This window comes from Drosophila erecta, unplaced genomic scaffold (genome assembly GCF_003286155.1).
Source record: "Drosophila erecta strain 14021-0224.00,06,07 unplaced genomic scaffold, DereRS2 tig00000126-arrow-pilon, whole genome shotgun sequence".
Classification (NCBI taxonomy): Eukaryota; Metazoa; Arthropoda; class Insecta; order Diptera; family Drosophilidae; genus Drosophila; species Drosophila erecta.
The window spans coordinates 11,315,287-11,339,803 of NW_020825209.1; the positions used below are offsets into that span (position 1 = coordinate 11,315,287).

Sequence of the window (24,517 nt, forward strand, 5' to 3'; positions counted from 1 at the left end):
TCACCGCAAGTGTGACACCGATGACGTCGTTGCAGGGTATAAACGCACACTCATAAAGGTGAAATTTAATTTATTTAAATGACAGGGCCGTTTGGAAGGAGAAATATGTGGGGATCCGCACCCACATGATGACCGCAATCAAGGAGCGGTTGGGAACGGGAGGTCAAAGGTTGCCATAAAGGGGGTTGGAAGGCCTGTCATCATTCTGAATATGCAATTTTTCATCAAGGTGAAACTCGCGTGTCCAAACTCGATTCGGGAATAAGCAGGGGGTTACGAAAAAACTAAAAAAAATGAATATATATGGCACAAATTGCTGGAAAGAGGTTAAGCACTAGACCAACAGGCAAATGTTGACCCTGGTCATCCATTAATGTCCAACGCACATTTGTCCAGCTCCATTTGGGAATAGGCAAACGACGGAAAAATAAGATACGGGCGTCCAAAGCGTCCTTCTGTTGACCATGGTCATCTATTAATGTCCCGATACGGGCATAGATTAGGCCAAATGAAGATGAACTACGGTCGTAAATCAGAAGTCAACTGGAGTATTTTAATGTCCAATTCAGTTGGTATCACTTAAACCTACAGGGTATCACAGTATTTATCCCACATTGAGGAACAGTTGTGGCTAGGTTCCTAATCATCTCAACCTCTCTGTAACCATCAGGCACCACGAGGATTACGGAGTGTGCCAGGCGGGCACATCGGCCGCCCTACTGGACGATGACACCATGGTGTTGGGTTCCCCGGGACCGTACACTTGGCGCGGGTCCATTTGGGTGACCCAGGTAGGCGGGGAGTACCTGCAGCGCGACAAGACAATCTACTACAATGATCACTCGGATGGGAGTTCGCCGGTGGACAAGTACAGCTACCTGGGTATGTCGGTGACCGGTGGCAAATTCTTTGGCCACATGTCGTATGTGGCTGGAGCTCCACGGTCCGAGGGCCATGGACAGGTGCTGATCTTCGACAAGTCCACCGATAATCCGATGCCGGTGCACTCGATCCTAGATGGCGAGCAATTCGGTTCTAGTTTTGGCTACGAACTGACCACCGCCGATGTAAACGGAGATCACAGGCCGGATTTGATAGTGGCAGCGCCTTTGTACTTCACCAAAACGGAGGGCGGAGCTGTCTACGTGTACCAGAACAACGAGGATACGCTGCCCAAGAGCTACACACTGAAGTTGACTGGACCTCTAGAGAGTCGTTTCGGCCTGGCACTGGCCAACATCGGAGACCTGAACAAGGATAACTGCGAGGATCTAGCCGTGGGAGCACCATACGAGGGCAATGGCGTAGTCTACATCTACTTGGGCTCGCGGCAGGGTCTGAATTCCAAGCCCGCCCAGAAGATTCTAGCGTCGGAACTGGGTGGCACCATGCCCAATGGCCAACCGATTCGCACCTTTGGCATCTCCATAGCCGGCAACACGGACTTGGATGATAACTCCTATCCGGATGTGGTGATCGGGGCGTTTAACTCATCGGCAGCCGTGGTCCTGCTGGCCAGACCTATCATCAGCATCCAGACGAGTGTGCAGCGCGAGGAGCTGCGCAACATGGATCCCAATAGGCCCGGCTGCCTGGCCGATCCGGCCAGTAATCTCACCTGTTTCACGTTCAGAGCGTGCTGCAGCATCGATCCGTACGATGAGAAGAGCAAGGAACTCCGGTTGGCATATAGCGTCGAGGCGGAAACCTTCGATCACCTGAAGAAATTCTCTCGCATCTTCTTCTTCGATCAGGACAAAAAGCGGACTAATGTCCTCAGTCGCGTGGTGAGGGTGCACACGAATGGCAGGACAGAATGCCAGGCGGTCACTGGTTACATCAAGGCCAATACCCGAGATATCCAGACTCCTGTGCGCTTCCGATTAAAGTACTCGCTGGTGGAACCGCCCTTGGCCGAGTCCGCCCTGGTACGCCTCAATCCGATACTGGATCAGACCCAGGCGCACGTCGATTTCGAGGGCACCTTCCAGAAGGACTGCGGCGATGATGATCTCTGCGAGAGCAACCTGGTCATCCAGGCGGCGCCGAACATTACTGAATTCTCAGGTGAGTCCATCTCATGGTTACCACAGAGCCCAATCACTCATTTGATCGTCCTTAGGCAATGCATACACACTGACTCTGGATGAGACGGAACTGGAGGTCCGCATCAATGTGAGCAATCTGGCGGATTCCGCCTACGAAGCTCAACTGTTCGTAGCCCATCAGGCGGGGGTTTCATATGTGGCAACCAAGAAGCCGGTAAGTGGTTACCAGTAATGCCGTGAACTCTTCAAAGTTTCTACTCCGTTTCTGTCCATTTCATCCACACCCACAGACGAATGCCACTTGCAACAGCTACAATACCACCCTGGTGGCATGCAGTCTTGGTAATCCCATGCTCCGCGACACCACCACATTTGTGACCATCCGATTCCAGCCCAAGGGATTGGAGCCAAGTGAGAAGACCATGCTGTTCCACATATTCGCCAACACCACCTCCAAGCTGGTGGGACGCGAGCGTCCCGAGCAGGATCTTCTCGTGAATGTGGTGCGTCGGGCGAAGCTTAACTTCCGCGGTTGGGCCATACCCGAGCAGAGTTTCTACAGTGGATCGAGTGGGGCTAGTTCGGTTGCCACTACTGTCGCCGCCGAGACAGAGGGACATGGTCCAATGGGAATGGACGATGTGGGCTCCCAGGTTCATCACATGTTCACCATCTTCAACGAGGGACCATCGACGGCGCCGAAAGTACAAATGGTCATCCACTGGCCGTACTCACTGTACAGTGATCCCCAGAGCGGTCGACCGGTTCAGTATCTGCTCTACCTGGAGCAAGTACCCACCGTGGAAGTCAGCCAGGGCGAATGCCATGTGGCCAAGGAGTATGTTAATCCGCTGAATTTGGCCAGTGGTTCCAGGGAAAATCCAGCTTTCCTGAGTGCTCCGGCCCAGATGAGAATGTTCCCCTCGCATGCGCGTCATTCGTTCAACAAGAGCTTGATCCACTCGCAGAGAAGCTACTTCTCCAGCAGCCACCTGGACGAGCATTCGGATGACTCTCGATCAAACCGCAATCGAGTCCGTCGTAGTTTCCTAGAACGGGTGACCCGCCTGGAGCGGTTAATGTACGATCCCGAGAGTAGCAATGCGGCGGGACCGAATGGCAAGAAGCAGGACATCGTGGAGCTGGACTGCAACAAGGGCGCGACGAACTGCGTCCGCATCGAGTGCGACATCCTAAACATGCCCGCCATGTCCGAGGCCCAGGTGGTGGTCAAGGCACGCCTATGGAACTCGACGCTGGTCAGTGAATATCCTCGGGTGGAGAGGGTAAGGATTTTCTCGACAGCCACGGCCCAAATACCCGAAAGCTATGGCGTCGAGTTGTTGGATCACAATAACATAGAGGTGAGGTTTCCAAGGTGACGAGATTGAGGATTCGCTTAAATATTATCCTTTACCAGGTGGAGACGCGGGCTTATCCGGAGTTAGGGAACCAACAGCGCGACACATCGATACCCTGGCTGATTATCATCCTGGGCATCGTGGGCGGACTGCTCCTCCTTGCGCTGGTCACCTATGTGCTGTGGAAGGTAGGCTTCTTCAAGCGCATCCGACCAACGGATCCGACGTTAAGCGGCAATCTGGAGAAGATGAACGAGGAGAAGCCCTTCCTGGCGCAATCAAAGAATACGCACCACGTTTTCTAACAAGAGGGCACCGTTGGCTGGGATCTGGTGCGTCGTCGGAGGCGTCGTCGTCGTCTCAAGCTGCGACTTCTGGCTTCCGCTCAGCCACGACATGGTTGGCAAAAAACTACGCATAGGTCCAGTAACAATAATACCAACAACAACAACACCACCAACACCAACAACAACAACAGCAGCAGCAACGACAGCGATGTGGACGTACTGTCGCTAACACCACCGCCGCCACCTCTAAGCATCCTCAGCTGGGGAAACGATGGCTATTACCAGGCCAGCGCCGCTTGGTGGGGTCACCACATGTGATCAAATGGGTCACCGAGAATTGGCCCATTCTCGTGGGTCATTTGGGTGGGTCATGTGGGTTGTGGTTCAATGTGCCATTTCGTTTACTTAATACAAAAGGCTATGTTCAGTTCCGTGGATGCGATCAGACGGAATTGATAGCCGGGATTCCGTTACTGGCATCAGATAAATATAAATTCCATTTCAAACCTAATTCCCCAACACTAAGAAGTATAATCAGACAACCTCTTCCAAATGGTGCTTCTTAAACATCTGCAACTAACGAAAAAGAGTTAGAGCCAAGAAAAAAAGAATTGCAATGTCCTGAAACCTTTAAATGTTAACAGCTAGTATTATATTTAGCTGATGCCAGTACTGCGCGTAGGTCTAAAGATTTAGCTAAGCCCAAAACGTTGATAATCTTTGTGAAGTGTTATTGTCATATCTAGATTTAAGCCTTAGTCTAAGTTGTCTAAAATTCCGAATATAATAGAAACTACTGCCAATAACAAATTAAAAGTGCCTCGAAATCAACCGAAATTCTAATTTACTGGACACACGACTTAAAAACAAAAGAAAATATAAAAAACAACAAAAAAAAATCGAAAGTATTAGCACAAACTTAATGCATTACTATAAATAATCAACGTAACTGAATTTTGCATACACCGTGTGGTGTCGAGTTGTAGTTAAATTAGTTGTAAATATAAATTCGATAGTACTATCTGTAAATAGTAATTATCTTTTTATCTATTTAATATACGCTTCCTTTTTTTTAAGCATTTTTGTGTTTTGAATTTTCGGCTTGGCGGGTGTTTGAAGCGAACATGTTCGAACTAATGTTCCGTAGCAGGCAGCTTTAGTATTGCAGCTGTCTGACAAACACACTTCGACAAATTTTTATTATTTTGTTTTTTATACTATTTATGATTTGTTTATTATATTTATAGAATATAGAAAAGCAATATTTATAACAAAAGTAAATTTGACATGATTTCTTAAAGCAGTTCGGGTTTGGCCAGTTTAAGCAAATATCGAACATTTACAATATACGGTCTGCCTAAAATGTTTGGCGCGAATTTTCAAAAAATTCACAGTCACGTTGAGAATTTATGAGAATTTGCTAGAGCAAACATTTAAATATTTCGCTAAATGTAATTTTTTTCGATTGGTCGCACCAAATGCAATAATATTCACTTTATCCAATGTCAAGCGCCTCTTTGGATTTTGAGATAGATATCCAGCCCAAAAGTAGAACCAGCAGTCAATATAAAAGAAAAAACAAGAAAACAAGCACAGCAGAACTATTCTGGGCGAATCACACTTATAAAGATTTATTTTTCACATCTTTTTAAAGGGCATCTTTCTTATGAGGGCGCCCGTTTTAAAAATGTACATTAGGAAATGTTGAAAAAATGTGTCAATGGAGTTCGCCTATTCTTTATATGCATAGCTATAGCTATTAGTGGAATCTATACAGCATCGGTTTCTTGTATTCTACGCTAAACTCGACATTACATTCTAGACGTAGTACAAATGGATAAATAGTCGATAGTTGTTAGGCTACAGCTTTTGCTTAATCACTGCTCTTCACTTTACTGAATTTTGATGTTTGTAAACCGAAGTGGAGAGTCTTAGCTTTTCGAGTAGCCACAAGAACCGCTGACCGTCCGCTCTACGGGCTGATTGTTGATTTGTTTGTTGATCAAGAAGTAGGATGATGCAAAGGAAAAAAAAAAAGTAGAGGCTCGGGCTTGGGAAATACCTTGCCTAATACAGGCTTTCGGTATTTGAGGAGCGCGGCTTCTTCAGCTTCTCGAGGTTCTTAATAACTATGTCGTGCAGCGAGGAGTAGCGATTGCGCACCTCGCAAACGACCAGCCATAGGCTGAGGTACTCCTTCTCGTCCAGCTCGAGGACTGCGCGCCGATAGTCATCGATGTGCGGATACTTGGCCACCTTGGACACCACCTTGGCGCGCGAGAGGAAGTAGCGCGATATCTGGTCAAAAAAGGCGGCCGCCTCAGATTCTACAGTTTGAATTTCGGCCAGCGTGTCTTCTTGAATGGAGACGCCAAAGTTGTTACCATCCTCGATCTTGGGTATCATGAAGGAGATCCACATCTTAAGTAGATTGGCTGCGAAAGTAAAAAAATCAGGTATTACTAAGGTATCATTGAAAAGTTCCATCTCACGCAAATGTTAGCCTAAAGGGTTTTTTATGCTTCTAATGTTGAAAATTCTTGGAATTCATACAATTTTAGGAACATTGAAGGGGCTCTTGAATAGCATAAAGATATTGCTGAGAATAGAAGTGGCTATGATCTCTTAGAATACGGTGCACTTACAATCCTCCACCAGCTTCCTGATTATGGGCTTGACGACCTTGATCATCTCGCAGAGCGGCTTGTTGCACGGCACCGTACCGGCGGGCAGTGCCAGCACTGGCTGCCCGGAAACGATGACATCCTTGCGCTGGCGCTTGGTGGGCGGATGGTCGCCATCCTCCGACTGGTTGTCCTCGTGGTTTTTAACGAGGACAGGCGGCAGGGCCGGGATGTTGAGGTCCTGGTGCACCTCGTCGAAGTTGCGCTCGTTGAACATCGGCGTGGCCAGCAGCTCGTTCAGCTGGACGATCTTCTCCGGGAACCCCTTGGTGATCAGCAGCTCTGCCTTGAGGATCAACGAGTCCTTGTACTCCTGCACCCTTACCACTGTGTCGTTTGGCATTTTGTTAACTATGTGGATTTCGTTCCGTGTCCGTGGAAAGCTTAGATCTTATCCTGTGTCCTGTTTCCTGGCGTAGTACCGGTTCTTCTCGTTTCTTTTCTTTTCCACAGCAAAAAGCAATGCGGACTCTCTGAAATCAGCGAATTTTTAAGTGCTCGTGTTGGCGGATTGCGAAATTGGAAGCGGGAAAACCAGACTTACCGACAAATTTTGATGCCCAAGCAACAACACACATGTGGTGTTAGAGGTGGTGGAAAAAAAATAATCGATATTTATCCGCTGCTATCGCAATTGCAGAAATTTCTTAAGAAAATACCAGAAATTGCGCACGGAATTAGCTGAGAATCTTTAATGTACGTAAATGTATTTATTCAATATGTTGTTTGTTAGTTAGATTGAAAATTCAGTTCTTACTTTTTGTTCTGTTAGTTACAAGTATTGTACTATCTTAGCATTATAGTTTGCAAAACATATTCAAACCATGCACATTGTAATTGACATAATTTTTTGAAATGCAACATCGGAAGCGCATTTCTTTTTATCATATTACATTTGTTAATACATTAATCTAAATAATTAAAAAAAAAAATAAAACGCGGGCAATATCCTATCGATAGTGCATACCGCGTGCCATACCGATAGATTGAATCAAATGCAATAGAAATACTCTTGTAATACAATGTTGCAGCATTTTAATTTTTGTATATGTATTTGAAAAATTGTCTTTATACTTAAAATATATGGAAGTTTTTGCTTTACCAATTTTAGAAAAAACACGCTATATATTAGAGTGACCAGATATCAACCATAATATATATCGACATGCTAATCAATAATTTCCTAAACGATGTTTTCTCGATTTTTCCATTTTTGCAATCACTAATCGATAGTGACATCGATGTTTTTCCAGCTCTATCTAGTTGGCATCTCGAAGTTGCGATAGTTGGCATGTTACGTGTGTTTTCGGCTTCCTCGCTTCCTTCTCGTTCTCGTTTCCTTCCTCCTTGATTCCGATTCCGAGTGTTGTTGCATCGAATGCAGTGCGTGTATTGTGCGGTGCAACAACATCCGAACAAAAGTATCTGAAGCGAAACACCGCGTGCAGCAACAACAGAGAAACACACTCATCACACGCACGCACACGCATGCAGTCATTATCGCAACAACAACAACAACAGGAAGAATAACAACAACAACATCTCTAACGCGTTGGGTATTGCGGAGTAAAGCGTTTTTTTCGCTACATTTGCTGTCTGACTGGCCGCAGAATTGTTGTGTTTCCGCTGACAACTTCAAAAAATCATTGTTTAAAAAGAATTGATGTATAAACTTTGAGCAAAACACCGAAAAATACAAACAGAAGAGCGAATATTGCGTGTGTCAGCGGTCGGTTGCTTATTTTTTTTTTTGTGGTTAACAACAACAAGCATTGGAGTGAAAAACAACCGTTAGCAATTGGAGGATCGAAATGGTAAGTTTAAGTTAGCTGCCTTTTTGTTGTGGCCGCCTAGCCGCTAGCATGACTTAATATAAATTTCTTTGTTGCTAAATTTTGCCATTTTCCACACTCACACACACATTCACCCACACACTGACACCCTTGCATGCATAAAACAAAAACAAAGCGACTGCAGAAGCGGAAGAAGGAGAATAATAATAAGAAGAAGAAGCAGCAGTAGGCAACTCATTCAATAATTGTTGTTTTTCTTTTTCTTGCGCTTTTCGCTCTTTCCTCTTCCACCCACGCACACGCACATGCTCCTCCCGCTTCACTTTATTATTTTTTTTTTGTATCTGCAATTGTTTTCTGCGGTTATTTCTAAGGACGCATTTCATTTCGCATTTTCGCGTGGCCTGGAACCATGTGTTTTTCTCTCCCTCTTATGCTCCCCCTTCGCGCTCCGCCCTCTCTTTCGCGCACACACGCTCAGTTTAATTTTGGCGTTTTTTTTTCTCTCCCGCACACGAGTTAAACGAATTCAGTCGACAAAAGTTGCGCTAGGTTAGGGTTAAGGCCATGCGACTCAGGGGCAACATGTGGGTTAAGCCCAAGGGCGGGGGAGGGGGCTACGGTGCATCGTTATTTGAGGATGAAAACTATTTTCTGGGGGCGGCACTGTTATCAATGTTATCAAAACTATTGGCCCCACATGCCCCATTTCTTGCAAATTTTTAATTGCATATACATGTACATATATGTATTGTATATGTATTCTGTATTACATACATGTATGTATTTTTACACTATTCGAAATTGATAGAAATAGTAATATTGCTAGTATTTTCAATAGTATTTATATAAAATGTTAGCAATAATATTTATTTGTAACATTTCGCTGTTATCAATTACTTTGAATTGGATTTACTATTTATGGCGAAGTATACCTACTCAAGTTATTTACAAATACCTAAGCTTTTCCATTTTGCAGCATTATATTGCAGTCGTCGTTGCCTTGATTCGTAAAGTGAGAGTTTTGTTAAGTCTACTTAATACATTCTTTGAATGGCACATTTGCTTACCAGTTCGTAAAGCAAATAACTCTAACATTGCGGTTTTGTAATGCAATGACAATAACTTGAATTCCTCTCAGCATTCACATTTATGTTATCAGATTTATCCCAATGATGACAATACGATTTGCATTTTGTTTTCCTGATAAAGGAATATATATTAAATTGTTATTCGCGTTATTGTTTTTTCCTTTCACTTGTTGCTCAGCGGAGACTGAAACCTCGCAGGAGTGAGGAACCTCTAGCAGAGACCCAAACCATGCCAGCAATTTTCGGGGAATCCCCGTAGAGGGGTTTTCACTGTATAACTGCAGTTGCTGCAGCTGCAGCTCGGAAATGCATTATAGGAAATGCGAGTTGCCCCTCCCACAAGCTGCGCTGCTTTTCCTCTGCTGCAGTCAGAGCATTTCTGCTTGGGAAGGGTGGGTAAGTGGTCCTACGAGCCATGTTATGTATCGCCGTTTTCGCTTTGGCCACTGCATTCCGAGTTTTTTGGCGCCTGCGCTTTTCACATGTTCGTCGGCCTGGTCAACATCTCTGCCAACTCCTGGGTCCCTTCATTAGCTGAATCTCTCCCCATTTTTGTAACATTTTTCAGGTCTATTTTCCTTGGCCTTTGTTTGGGTCCTTTTTTGTCCGCTTTTATCCGCACCTTTTGTTTTTATTTTTTCATTCGCCAACCCTGTTGATAAGGGTTAATGTTGTGGCTGTTTATTTTTCGTAATTCATACCACTTTTTTTTTGTTATTTTTTTTGCAACATGTTGATGTTTCTATTTGTGTGAGTGGGTGGTTGATGGAAACACATGTTTTTGGCCAGAGATTTTCAACATTTTCCTTGTTGCAAGGTCATTCGTTTTGATTTTATTTTGTGTGTCAACAAAAATGTTGCAATCCATTAATAGGCGGAGGTGTGGATGATATATTGCAGAGTTAGGAATAATTAGGGAGTGAGAACTATGCTTTTGCTGAGGAATGCATTTGAGAGGGTAATAGCGGACTCGTTTTATCTTTTCTCTTAAAAAATGACTATGTAAACATTCAAATAACGTATTTTTTAATTAAGTATGTGCCTAAAATACTAATAATAAATAATCCAACAAAAAATAAAATATTATTAAAATTATTATTATTATAACTATTAATATAATTATTATTATTATTACGTAATACATTTTTTTTAATAATTACGTAAGCTGGTTCTTGAAAACATATTGTATAGCATGGAAGTATATGGTAGTGCCTTGGAACATGTGTGGATCATTTCAGCGAGTGTTCACTGTGCCCTCTGCATCTGATTTCCTCGGTTGGCTTTGTTTCCTTGCTTGTTTTATCCAGGAGCATACAGAGGTACACGGTATATATGGACGCATATAGCCAGCGAACGAGCCAACCAGACCCGTCGCCACCCTCCGGAGCCCTCCAGCACCCTACCCCTTCCCCAAGGACGTGCCCATATCCACAGCAGTCTGTCTTGCTCTAATTGCTGTACATGCGCTACAGATTGCTGCTCCTCCTGCCCCCAACTTTCGACCTGCTCCAGCCCCCCTAACCAACCCCTCGTCCGCTTTCGTCTGCCAACTGAGCCAAAACCCTGTTGTTTAAAAGGGGTTGAGGGGGTGGCTAGAAGAGTTGTGGGTGATGAGGGCTGGTGCGGTGGGTGGGGTGGGTGTTGTGAGGTGTGTGGGATGTGGGGCTTCTGAAAGCAGAGGAAGCACATGCATATTCCGCATAAAGGAGGAAACTTCGTATCTCTGCATGCCAAACATTTTGTTGCTGCTACTTCGTTTAATTTCCACATGGGGAGGGGGTGGGAAAATGCCAACCCCTTTTTCGGGCTAAAGTGGAGCACTGTGGTCCGCCTGCAAGTGTTGTGTTGAAAAGGATAGGATGGAATAAAACTGAGTTTAGCAGATAGGATAGTGTTATAAATTACTTTTTCAGTCTCGCTATCCAATTTATTTTAATAAATTAATGAAAATTCTGAAAGTAATATCCTGAAATAATCCTGAAATTAATATGTGCTTATCTCTGAAATATGCAAATGAACCATATTTATTTTAAATAAAAAAGATTAATAATAAAATATGAAATAATTCTAAAATGATGGTGCGTGCATGGCACTAAAATAATTAATTGGGACATGTTGCATCGAACTTAACCCACTGTGTCCTTCGCCAAGGGGTTGGCCTCTCGCGTTTGTTTATCGGCCTGTTCCCAGTTCTACGTTCTCCGTTCTCTGTGCTGGCGCGTCCTTTCGTCGTCCTGACCGAGGAGAGATGTTGGCCAAAAACCCACCCCATAAGGCGGTACCGTAACACCCTGCTTAACCCGTTGGTAACCCCGTTTAACCCCCGGCTCCCCTGCCGTTGGCCGTCGAAAAACTGCAGCCCAACTTTGCCTGTGCTCGATGTGCTCGGGCTCGCTGTGAAATTTCCATTTTGGGTTTGCTTTTGGTGGTATTCCAAACTGGCTGGCAAACTGGGAAAGTGGCCCGTGGCTGCTCGACAATTCCGGTCTTCGAACTCCGGCCGAGGTTTTTGGCTAGTTGGCTCCCACACGAGCATCGAGCCAGTCGCACAATTTTCCGAACTCTGATAAATAGCGCCCATAATTTGTGAACAAAGAGACGGTTCCAGGTTACTTGGTTGCTTAGCTGCTTGGTTGTACTCAGTATCAGATCCCGGGATCTTCCGCAGAACCACCTCATCCAACCGGCGACGCAAAGCATCTGACCGTTGGTCCTGCTTTTTTCCACCCAAAACTCTGTGAGTGTGGTTCCCTTATATATATATATTTTTTGTTTTTATCCTCTTGGCTTTTTATATAAATATTTTGTCCGCCCGTTCGCATTTGGGGGATTCCCCCATTTTTTTTCTTCACCCGGTGTGCGCATTTTTTTTCTCGTCCTTTTTGTGCCGTTTTTTCTAAACATTCGGGGAAGTCCCAGCACTTTTGCTCGCCCCCAAAAGTGTGCTACGAAAATATATGCGGTTTTTCGTGCTTTTTTGTGTCATTTTTCATCTTTGTTTTCGTTTGGCTTTCGTTGTCATCAATGTGTGTGCGTGCGTGTTGGTGAGATTTTATTTAAGCTAATCCCCTTGAACATTTGTGATATTTTTTTGAGTGCTTCTTCATGTTTGTGTTCGGCATAAGAACAAGGAAACTATGAAAATATCGATTTATATTCGCGATGTCGTTCCTTTTCTAGTGCACTGAAAGAAATTTACTGCACAGTGAAAACAAAAATTATGTTTTAATAAGTCTGCGTCAGATGACTGCATCATGCATGGCAATCAAATGTTTGGGTTAATATCTTTGGGTTAAAAATAAATTACACTTATTTGGTATTTACATATGCTTAAAAGAATTATTCCTATGTCAGAGTTTGTTTTTAGCCCTAAGATATTTATTTTAATAAATATAATGTTTTCAAATACTTTTTAATTATCTGATAATAAAGCATTTACACAATTTTTCTATACAGACATCGAAAAAACGAAAAACCCTGCTGGACGCCGATGACGACGATGATAATTTTGATGAAGACGATTCGGGCTCCGATTTCGACGATGACGAGGATCCAGATCAAATAGAAGTGCCCGGTAAGTCGTCGCATTTCGAATATCATATTAGAACCTATGAAATTACAAGCTTTAGGCTTCTGGGCTTGGAAATTTCGCCCGCAATAAATAGTGAAAAGTGGGTTGACTGTGGGCTGAAAAGTGGAAGGGTGTTGGCATCGGCACGGCACGGCTCTCCTCTCGGTTTTCTATTGTTTGGACAACAATTTCATAGGTAGCCCCATAGGTTGTGGGGGAGGGAGATTGTGGCCCTTCATTTTCAACATTCATGCAGTTTTAGAGCCGAGTGGGAACCTTACATAGTTTTTTGGCCACCCGAGCGGAGGGATTTCGTTCAAAAAAGGGTGGCAAGAAAACGGGGTGATTCACAAAAAGGGGTTGGGGGATTGAGATAAAAGCGGGCAAGTGGGTGCTTTTTTGAGGCGGAGCTCCCTTGCCAGGCTGTTACTTATTCAGTTGGCATTTCAATCAACTGTGCGAGAATTTAATCCTTTTAGTTTATGAAATTGCTATGACATTCTTGCTAATCTTGCTGATTTGCAGCAGAAATGTTGGCCTTTTTTCAAAAATGTTTAATGGCTTATATGTCGAAATAGCCTCCCATGTCAATGGGTATGCGATTCGGAATGTCTAACTAATTGCTCTCAGACGTTTAAATATTATTTGTAAATACCCAACCTAGTTCATTACACAAATCAACAAGTACGTGATGAAATTGATAAGCCGCACCTATGCCAATTACAATTTGATTTAATTGGAAAATATTATGTTAAATCGAAGGATTTCTCCTTCCTTTTCAATGACTAATGAGTTATGCCTGTACATGCTCTTAAGCCCACCCATGCACTTGATTTGCTATCTAACCAACGTTAATTAAAAGGCCACTCGCATTAGCCATTGAAACATTAATGAAATTACCCAAGCCCCTTCCACCTGAGACCGAAACACCGATGCACACCTGTCCAGAAGTCGGGGATGTACGACATCCTGCCAAGCCTTGAGCTCTATTTGCCTCAGATCTGCTAGATATCGGCACATATATACACGATATGTTTACATATACAACGGCCTATATGGGAATTATATATGCGCACATATGTGCCCGTACATCCGCCATTTTGGCTCACACTCTGGCATACAAGCCCGATTATATGGCCATATATAGCTGGCCATATTCGGGAGGAGCCAACGGTTTCGTGCGTCATTAACCGTCGACTGGACGTCCTGCAGTAAATTATTAAACTCGTGAATCGAAGGGCAAGTTATGAAGTCCTTCACTGAAAAACAGGAACTCAACTAACGAACTAATATCGTCAATTATTAAGCAAGCCATATTCTGGCGGACACTCTTGTGCAACTTTAAGTTTCTTTCGAACACTTTGCGCGTGTGAAAAAGGAACAAGTTTCCTGACCGAAGTGCCGACTATGAGAATATATATACTGAGTACTCGTTAAATAATTGAATAGCAAATGGCAATTGGCAGAACATTATCAACCTAGAGTTTGACGTGGCTATCTTCTGGTTATTATTTGTACGTCTCAATGAACGGCAAATTGAAATAAGACATTTTATTCATATACACTTTGACTGCTGTGCTGCAGTTTCGCTAATCTTCATCATATAATTACAAAATTATCTTGTACATGACACGAAAATACCTTGGTTGTATCTTTGGTTTGGTTGTTTGTTGATTTGCATGTTCCACACATGCATAATGGGTTTTTGGTGGAAATGCCTCAACCTGGGACTTAAGAGCCTTTGGAGATTTGTGGTGCACCAAGGCGCACAGAATTCGATTGGTTGCCATCATCTTGACCGCGGCGTCCATCTGGCGGAGGTTGCGGGAACTAAGGGCATTAACGCATTAGGATTCCCATACGCATCCAGTATATAGACGAATGTGCATCTCCACTTGCGTCTGTCCATGTGTGCTGGATGTGCACATATAATTATGATTATGTACCAACCAATTGACCTTTCCCCCCTTCGTGCGGCACATAGCCTTGCACATACTTAGATCCACCTTATGTGCCTGTATGTTTGCTCATTAATTAGATATTTACCTTAAATGAGGGGGGTGGCGCTGTGTTTCGGGTTTGGGTATGTCTGCAATTTGTGCAGCTCATCTGGGGAATCACGGAGCTCTTCGATTCGTATTGAACGGGTGTGGGGCTTAATGTGTACAAATTGCATTCGGTATTCGCACACAAAAAGCGAGAAACCCCTTGTTTCTAATCACGTGTTTCCGAGTGGAAGAAGGTAGCAGCATTTGTGATTCAAGATACCAAAGGCGGCCATCAATAGTGCCGTTTAATAGTTTATTTGTATAATCTCCTATTTGGTTGCTAATAGTGATGTGTGTCTTTTGTTTTGGGAATTTCAATTAGCCCATTTTAATGAATTTCCAAGAGCTCATCAAAATTCATAGGCATACGCATGTGAACTATGACCATCAAACAGAAGTTTGTTAATTATTCGTACAAATTTATATATTTATTATAACTTTTCGATACTTCTTTCCTTCATCCTTATTTTAGGCGGTGGTCGCGATCTGAACACAGCCGTTACGTACGCCCAAAATATCCGCAGCGGAGTGGGCGTGGCGACCAAGGGCGGTACACCCATACCCATAAGTGGGGCCAAAATTGTTATAGGCAATAATAAAATCAAGCCGATATCGTTGTTGCGCATCAACAACAACAATAACAATATAATCACCAGCGTTAACAATAGGAACAACAACATTGTCACCACCAACGGCAACAATAACAACGCCACCAACAACAACAACACCGCAGCCACCACCATTGTGCGCCAGATAGTTACAACAACAGCAACACCAACCACTGTGGGCGGTACGCCGACAGTTGGGGGCGTGGCCCTGGGCGGAAAGATCACAGCGATACCGATAGTAGGGAGAAAAGTAGCCCTAGAGAATAATTTAAGCAATATGCCAAAGAAACTCAATAACGCGATAACGGGTAAGTGCCATTAATTACGTTTAATACTTGTAATAACAAATGAACACAGCACAGCACACACAGACGAAGCGAACAACTTAATAATATTAACAGCAGTGTTGCCAATTCATTAATCGAATTTACCAAAAAAAAAAAAACAAAAAAACCAAATAGCAAAGGAATGGCTTAAATGACTGAACAAAGAGTGTCTTAAACTATATTCTTATGTGCAAAATTCATTGTATTAAGGAATTCCTTATATTATTACAGTCTTAGTTGATCTCAGTTAATTGCAAAATGAAATCTAAACAACATCTAATCCAAAACAGATTATCTTAAGTTTGCCAGAACTCCAATATGAACGAAATAATAAGATATTATAAAAAAAACCTTTATAAATCGAAACTTAAGCCGCAATTTGATGTAAAAAGCTGTCTTAAATGCAGTACACTGCGATTAAATCCAAGTATATAGTTTAAATACTGAAAGATGTAGAACTAATTGTTGGCAGCACTGGCTTTATAGAACTAGATGTGATCACAATAATTAATGATGCTTGTGTTGTTCTCTTTCTTTATTTCTCTCTATTTCTCCACTCAACACTATATATTGCTTCTTATGATTTAAACCCGATTTATATATACCGCCAACCCAAATATATATAATTTTTCCCATCCCATTTTGTATGGTTTTTCTGTTCTTGCCTGCTTATGTTTTTGTTTCGGTTATTGTTTGTGTGGTTACTCTTGTGTTACTCTTGCTTACGATTTCCTCGTGGACATCTCGTGCTCCACTAGCCATGGGCAGTCCAGCGGCCAGGAGCAGCGGCAATGCCGGGCCGGCTGGTTCGTCCCAGGGTGGTGCCATTGGCTCCACCAGCAGCTACTTGAACAGCCTGAGCACCAACGAACTGATGAACCTGGCCGCCTACGTGGCCGCCAAGGGCAGCAACGCCCCACCGCCTCCGCCGCCGTCCACAGCCGCCAATTCGGTGAGGAACTCACCAGCAGGCGGCATTCCCAATCCCGGTGGCAATTTCTTTGGCGGATCGGCGGCGGCGTCCACTTCAGCCTCTGCTGCTAATTTCAATATGGCCGCGTCTTTATTGGCGCAGAGTAAGTCGATTAATGTTGGTAACAACCAAGAAAAATGCTCTTCTTTTCCAAAATTTCAAACAATAATAATATGTGTGTGTGTGTGTGAGAGTTGTGGGTTAAGTGCCTTGCAGGAAATGGGTTTTCTATTGGTAGTTCCAAAGGTAAGACCATACAGCCAGCAAATATTCAAGAAGTTTAATTGATTCTTTAGGGTTTGTCAACATTTTGGAGTAGAAAATACACGAGTGTTGAAGAAATCTTTCCGTTCCGATAGTCTTGATTATTCCCATGTCCATCAAATGTTTCATATTTTTCGAACTTTATTATTTTGACAGGAAAGTTTATTGCAATTATGTTTTCTCAGCCAAATGTAGTGTAACGAAATTCTCAAAATAGTAGGCGCCTGGCTTTTCTTTCGGCATCTAACGTAGTGAAGCCTAGCCGATTTGCCACAACATTTTCACATTTCGAGGAGAGCACAACTCCAGCGACATACAATAAATTTTTTGTACAATTTAAAATTTTGTAACTCATGTTGTGTACAGTAGTTTTTTAAAATTTGGAGATTGTATAATGGATACTATTAAGAACACAGAAGTCGCAGTCGGCATTAGTTATGAGAAAATACCTACACCGCAAGAAACCATTAGTTGTGAGAAAATACCTACACCGCAAGAAACCACGAGCATAGAAATACCGCCTCTGGACACACCAGATTGGGACACAGTGCAGCAGGAGATCAATCTGAAGGTGGCGGAGGCCATGAAGGGCTTCTACAACGTGCACTCAATCGCGCTTCAGAAGATGGAGGAGCTCATCCGCCAGAAACTGGTGCCCGAATTGAAGAGTAATTCGAATAGCGAACTCACGGAGATTGCGAACCTATTGCGAAGGCTAGTGGACCGGGTGGAGAACGTGGAACCAGTCTTTAAACTCCAGCTGGATGAAGGGCAGCAGCTCCCGCTGCTGCATAATTTAAAGAATGGCATTTCGGCGGTATCGAGCACTTTAGAACATACAAAAGCATCTGATTGTGGGAAATCGCGGGACACGCCGAATAGCATTGTCATCTACCGCAATCTTCGCTGCAGCGGCCAGTCCATCAGCGAAATGGAGCTACTAGCGCCAAAACACACTCCACAACTCACTCCAAAGCACAAGCAACCCAAGTCGAAACGCATTAGTACAGTCAAGAGCTCGGCCAGCTACGTAATGAGGGAACGCGAGCGGACCCAGTGCAAGCTTAACCTGGTGCTGCTGAAGAAGTCGCTGTACTCCATCCACCTCAATCAAAACAATCGCTACTGGCCGCATGTCCGTCGTAGGCGCAGGCATGCTAAAATAGCCGTCCATCGGCCAGTGGATTCGGTGCCTTTTGATGGCTGACCTCCTGGATGTGTCTGGATGTGTAGAGCGATCCTTTAGTGGGTTTGCTTGGAGAACAACTGTTGGTTTATTAAAAGCGGGCAAAGTTTATTGAATGAATCGATGGGATTTTATTGATGTGTGAATGCGGGTAGCTAACGAACACCTGAATCTTACATGGATTGAATTGATTTAAAGGACACTCGCTAGATCTTGTAGTCTCCAAGCTAGTATTGAAGCTGACAAGTAATTAAAGCCAGCCTAGTTAATTACTAACAAAACTCTTTCTCTTTTCTTCCAATCTTCCTCTGTTTTCCGGCTGCCTTCCCTTGTCTCTTTCCATTCGATGTCTCCCCGTATACACACCTCTCACTCACTCTGGTGTCGTGTAAACCTAATTAACCAACCACATCATTATCCAAACAACTTGCTGCAAAAACCACAACCAACCCGAATCCCTTTGCCTTCCAGTGAGTTATGCGGGCGGCGCTGCACCAATTCGCGCCTTTAAGATTGCCGGAAATGTTGGCGGAATCGGGAACAGTCTGAAGCCACCATTAGCCACATCCGCCGTTAGTGGCGGACCGGCTGGCGGAGCACCTGGTAGCGTAGTGAAGGGGAACAACTCGATGATAGAGGCCGTGCAGAAGCTGATCGCAATGAATCCGGAGTACCTAACCAGTGGCATACCGAATAACGTATTCCAGATGTTCATGCAATCAATGCAACGTCCACAGACGACTCCGGCGCCCATTCAGCCAATGAATCCCGGCGCAATGGTGACCAGTGCAGCTGCAGCAGCGGCGGCGGCTGCTCACGCCTCAGCGGCTGCCTTTGTCCAGCAGGAGGAGGATGAGGTCGACTACGAGGAGATGGGTGTAGCCGAAACATATGCCGACTACTGGCCTGCCAAATGTAAGTTTCACCTGCCGCTATTATGGGCTAAAGTTCAGTGATTAACACGTTGATTTGTCCCGATCCCGCAGTGAAACTTGGCAAGAAACATCCGGATGCCGTTGTGGAGACAGCATCGCTGAGCTCCGTGGAGCCCTGCGATGTCTACTACAAGCTGTCCCTGCCCCTCGAAACAATCAACAGCGGACATCTGAGCGCCCTGCAACTGGAGTCCATTACGTACGCCTCCCAGGCGCACGATCATCTGCTTCCGGACGGAAGTCGGGCTGGATTCCTTATTGGCGACGGCGCTGGCGTGGGCAAGGGTCGCACAATCGCCGGCATCATTTACGAGAACTATCTCAAGGGGCGCAAGAAGGCGCTGTGGATATCCGTGTCCAATGATCTCAAGTACGATGCCGAGCGGGATCTCAGCGACATCGGGGCCACGAGGATCGAGGTCCATGCCCTCAACAAGGTGAGTTTCAACGCAAGTTCACTCTGAGGGAGGCTATTAACACAATGTATTGCTTTAGTTTAAGTACGCCAAGATCAGCTCCGATGTGAATAACAATTGCAAGCGAGGCGTGATCTTCAGCACATATTCCGCTTTGATTGGCGAGTCCAATAACAAGACGGGCAAGTACCGATCCCGCTTCCGGCAGCTTCTGCAATGGTGCGGCGAAGACTTCGAGGGCCTCATCATCTTCGACGAGTGTCACAAGGCCAAGAATCTGTGCCCCGTGGGTTCCGGCAAGCCAACCAAGACGGGCCAGACCGTTCTGGAGCTGCAGCAGAAGCTGCCCAAGGCGCGCGTGGTGTATGCATCCGCAACGGGTGCCTCTGAGCCCAAGAATATGGCTTATATGGTTCGCCTGGGTCTCTGGGGTCAGGGCACGGCCTTCAGCAACTTTAACGACTTCATCACCGCCGTGGAGAGACGGTAAGCTGACTCCATCTATGTATATAAACTTCATTTTTGTAACTACATATTTGCCTATTTTAGCGGTGTGGGCGCCATGGAGATCGTGGCTATGGACATGAAGCTGCGTGGCATGTACATCGCCCGCCAGCTGAGCTTCAAGGGCGTGAGCTTCAAGATCGAGGAGGTCCCGCTCTCCAAGGAGTTTCGAAAGATCTACGATCAGTCCGTGGAGCTCTGGGTAGAGGCCATGCAAAAGTTCACCGAGGCGGCCGAACTGATCGATGCCGAGAGCCGAATGAAGAAGACGATGTGGGGTCAGTTTTGGTCCTCGCATCAGCGCTTCTTCAAGTACCTTTGCATCGCCGCCAAGGTTAACCATGCTGTGCTGGTGGCCCGCGAGTCCATAAAGTACGGAAAGTGTGTTGTCATCGGCCTGCAGTCCACCGGCGAGGCTCGAACTCTAGATCAGTTGGAACGCGACGATGGCGAACTCACCGACTTTGTTTCTACGGCTAAGTAAGTAGTCGGAAACTATTCCTACAAAGGTGGATTGACACTCACCGTACAATTAATATCCCTTCCACAGAGGTGTCTTTCAGTCGTTTGTGGAGCGCCACTTTCCGGCACCTGACCGCAATCGCATCAACCGCATCCTGGGCCTCTACGATGAGACACCTTCCCTGTCATCCATTGCCGATTCCACTTCCAGCTTGGGTAACAATAGCAATAGCACCACGACGGCTGGCAAAAGAAAGGGAAGTAATAACAATGACAACGGATCCGCAAGCAGCAAGTCGAAAAAGAAGAAGCGCAGTGGATCTTGGCAACATAGCGACAGCGACGATGATACGGGCAGGAAACGCAATCGAAAACGAGATGGAGGCAACTCCAACAGCGACAGCGACGAGGCAAATAGTGATGACGACCTCAGGAGTGACATGGATGACGAAGATGAGGACGATGAGGATCATGATGTGGACAGCGACCGGAGAAGCGTGGCTAGCGATGCTAGTTCCGATTTTAATCCCTTCTTCAGCGGCAGCGATAGCGACATCGATCCCTGGGTGAACGCGCGCAGCAAGAAGTCAAAGAAGACCCAGAAGAAAACCAAGAAAAAGGTGAAGAAGGAGAAGCCCAAAAAGGAGACCACCTCATCAGCATCCAGTTCAGCCGCAACCGATCCCAGTGGCAGTGCGTCAATGTCCGCCACTGTCGTTGCTGCTCTGAATGCGGCCAAGAGCCGCAAGTCCCAGCTCTCTACCCAGGATAAGATCCAGGATCTTCTGCAAAAGAAACAAGAGCTGAAAGGCACAGTCACGCCGGTGGGTGTGAATGGTGTCAAACTAAACTATGGTCCTCCGCCCAAAGATGCAATTGAACGAGCCTGCACGATGAAAGAGGAACTGCTGCGCAAAATCGAGCGACTGGGGGCCCGACTGCCCCCAAACACGCTGGATCAATTGATCGACGAACTGGGTGGTCCCGATAACGTGGCCGAAATGACAGGTCGAAGGGGTCGCGTGGTACAAACTGATGATGGTAATATCCAATACGAGTCCAGAACCGAATCGGATGTCCCGCTGGAAACGCTGAACATAACGGAGAAGCAGCGCTTTATGGACGGTGAGAAGGATGTGGCAATCATTTCGGAAGCTGCGTCCAGTGGTATTTCGCTCCAGAGTGATCGGCGAGTATTCAACCAGCGACGACGTGTCCACATAACATTGGAGTTACCCTGGTCCGCCGACAGAGCCATCCAGCAGTTTGGGCGTACCCACCGATCCAATCAGGTTAGCTTACTATAAACATAGTTATTGATTGTTTGTATTAAAATGTGGTATCTTTAATCAGGTTAATGCGCCCGAGTACATCTTCCTCATCTCCGACTTGGCCGGTGAGAGACGTTTCGCCTCCACTGTTGCCAAGCGTCTGGAATCGCTGGGAGCGCTTACCCACGGCGATCGCAGGGCCACGGAGACTCGTGATCTCTCCCAGTTTAACATAGACAACAAATACGGTCGACAAGCTCTGGAAACGGTGATGCGTACCATAATGGGCTACGAGTCACCGCTGGTGCCGCCGCCTACGGACTACAGCGGCGAGTTCTTCAAGGACATCGCTGGAGCCTTGGTTGGTGTGGGCATTATAGTGAACAGCGAGAGTAATCCGGGTGTGCTGAGTCTCGACAAGGACTACAACAACATATCAAAGTTTCTCAACCGTATTCTCGGCTGTCCGGTGGATCTGCAGAATCGATTGTTCAAGTACTTTACGGACACGATGACGGCAATCATTCAGCAAGCAAAGCGCGGCGGTCGCTTCGATTTGGGCATTGTGGGTAAGTGTCGTTCAGCGAAAATCGTCTATTCCGAGTGAATTGTAATGTCATTTATCTAATTTACTTCACTAGATCTTGGAGCTGCCGGTGAGAATGTGACGCGCGTTCGACTTATTCGGTTCGTGCGCAAACATGCCACCGGTGTGGCGCCCACAGAGATGCACACGGTTCGAGTGGAAAGAGGCATGATCTGGCAGGAAGCCATTGACAAGTGAGTAATGGGATATGGCTGTAAATAGGAATTGGTTTTTATGAATTGGGAATTATTTGCAGATATGCCGATCTGTTCAACGAGAACGAGGGCTTCTATCTGTCCCACCAGCTACGCAATCAGAAGCGAACCGCCATTATGGTGGTAATCCTAGAGCATCAGTCGCGCAACAGCAGCTCGACGAGCAGTGCCACCGATTCGGACAGCGGTAGCAAGAAAAAGAAAACTCGCAGCAAAAAGGAGATCATGTGTCAGATATACCGACCAAACACTGGTCTTCAGGTTCGCCACGAATCGCTTTTCGAGCTTGAGAAGAAGTATCGCAAGGTGCCCAGCGAGGACGCGGAGCCGCACTGGACGGAGCAGTACGATGCCTCGGTGAACACCTGTTCGCACGCATACTGGAACGGCAACTGTAGAAATGTCAGCCTGGGTAACGACTGTGAGGTGAGTGTGCATCAATTATGCCTACATGGCGCCGAGACTTTGCTCAGCGAACAATTCTTAATGACTGGTACCCGTTTTGCGTTTTGCGTTTTTAGGTGGGCTTACGTCAACGCTTGTACCACGTTCTGGCTGGATCCGTGCTCTCCGTTTGGGGACGCGTGGAGCACATACTGAATACACGTTCCAATAGCAAGATGCAAGTGATACGCATGAAGACCACCGAGGGTGAGAAGATCGTGGGCACCTTGATACCCAAGTCCTGCTTCGAGCCCTTGGTGGCCGATCTGCGCAGCGATTCGGAGAAGCAAGAGGAGTTTAACTACTAAGTGTGTGAGGACACTGGAGTATCAGTTGTGTGATTTTGTTATGGCTTCACTTTTGAGACCGCTATTTTTCCCGTATCTTCCAAACCGCGGCCAAGCATTATTTAAGTCCACAGCGGATGGTAGGGAGCATGTGCAGCAGGATAGGCTTTAACCTAATATATATATATAAATATAAATACTACTATAATTACATCTAAATATATAGCATATGTGTAAGAGGGCATGAATTGTGGCTCCTGAACAGCAGGAAAGGCTTAATAAACAAACATTTTTTTTTTGTATTTTTAAATAGACTTAACCATGTACAACCCAACACGCACGTACATACCACCAACTCATCCATCAGACTTTGGTTCGTCATAGCTCATAAAAACACCAAACTCACATACTGACCCGCGCAACTGACAGAAGATATGATGATATATAGAGAACGAAATGAAAACGCTTATAAATGGACTTTTCTCAATGATTTAAAGATTAATTTAAATTCGGTTTAAGCATAAAGTCTCTACGTTTACACACAACAAACAGCCACGTTTTGTAAACTATTTATTTTTATTATTACTATATATATAAATACGTTTTTAATTGTTTTTAATGTAACAATTGTAAGGCTGCAGCGCAGCGCAGTGCAGCAAAAGTGAAACCCCCAAGATAAGGCATTTTTTTAATCAATTGTAATTAGGTATTTACTTGTAATGTAACTAATATTAAGTTTAACCAACAGACATTGAGAGGCATCTGAATATTAGTTAAGAGAATCGCGGTATAACAAGTTCGCTGAAATCATGTGAATTGGGCACGCATACGTACAGTTAATAAATATAAATGTGCGGATTAAATGAAAGTTGTGGTCTTGTTAATCCATTTATTTATGGCTTGGTATTTCCTATTTTTGTTTGAAATGTGATCCGAATCGAAATGTGGGATCCAGCATTTAGTAACTTCTTTAAAAACCTATAATTCCTATTCCTCGTATGAAATTATTTGTTTATTCATTAAAATAAAGAAATAATTTTTTCATAAGTGAACCTCACAGTTTTGTGAGCCGTGATTTGATTCCCCATCAGCCAAAAATCTGAATGTTTTTCCGGAAAATCAGGCATCTGACTTTTGGTAAAAAATGTATATCTACG

The 24,517-nt window shown here is 44.9% G+C and overlaps 4 protein-coding genes across 5 annotated transcripts in view; 3 read left to right on the plus strand and 1 right to left on the minus strand.

Annotated features, from left to right (window-relative positions):
* Positions 1–3,726, plus strand: part of LOC6551074 (integrin alpha-PS1) — a 43,883-nt gene extending 40,157 nt beyond the window's left edge. For both annotated transcript variants that reach the window (XM_026981658.1, XM_026981659.1), the window contains 4 exons: positions 671–2,067; positions 2,123–2,262; positions 2,339–3,412; positions 3,469–3,726. In XM_026981658.1, coding sequence (XP_026837459.1) covers positions 671–2,067; positions 2,123–2,262; positions 2,339–3,412; positions 3,469–3,714 — 2,857 coding nt within the window. In that variant the 3' untranslated portion in view covers positions 3,715–3,726. The remainder of the gene's footprint in view (positions 1–670; positions 2,068–2,122; positions 2,263–2,338; positions 3,413–3,468) is intronic.
* Positions 3,727–5,298: 1,572 nt separating this feature from the next.
* Positions 5,299–7,009, minus strand: LOC6551075 (proteasome activator complex subunit 3). The gene is made up of 3 exons (XM_001978260.3): positions 6,925–7,009; positions 6,342–6,853; positions 5,299–6,131 (listed from the first exon to the last, which is right to left on the minus strand). Exons 2-3 carry the CDS (start codon positions 6,721–6,723, stop codon positions 5,764–5,766), a joined length of 750 nt encoding a protein of 249 aa, XP_001978296.1. The 5' UTR covers positions 6,724–6,853; positions 6,925–7,009; the 3' UTR covers positions 5,299–5,763.
* A 585-nt stretch (positions 7,010–7,594) lies between these two features.
* LOC6551053 (protein strawberry notch) lies at positions 7,595–24,217 on the plus strand. The gene is made up of 13 exons (XM_001978261.3): positions 7,595–8,194; positions 12,721–12,838; positions 15,356–15,799; positions 16,576–16,893; positions 18,712–19,155; positions 19,227–19,612; positions 19,671–20,077; positions 20,141–20,575; positions 20,646–21,849; positions 21,911–22,397; positions 22,470–22,608; positions 22,671–23,055; positions 23,151–24,217. Exons 1-13 carry the CDS (start codon positions 8,192–8,194, stop codon positions 23,379–23,381), a joined length of 5,001 nt encoding a protein of 1,666 aa, XP_001978297.2. The 5' UTR covers positions 7,595–8,191; the 3' UTR covers positions 23,382–24,217.
* LOC26526254 lies at positions 16,965–18,360 on the plus strand. Its single transcript, XM_015155960.2, has one exon. It carries the CDS (start codon positions 17,449–17,451, stop codon positions 18,259–18,261), a length of 813 nt encoding a protein of 270 aa, XP_015011446.1. The 5' UTR covers positions 16,965–17,448; the 3' UTR covers positions 18,262–18,360.
* Positions 24,218–24,517: the final 300 nt, after the last annotated feature.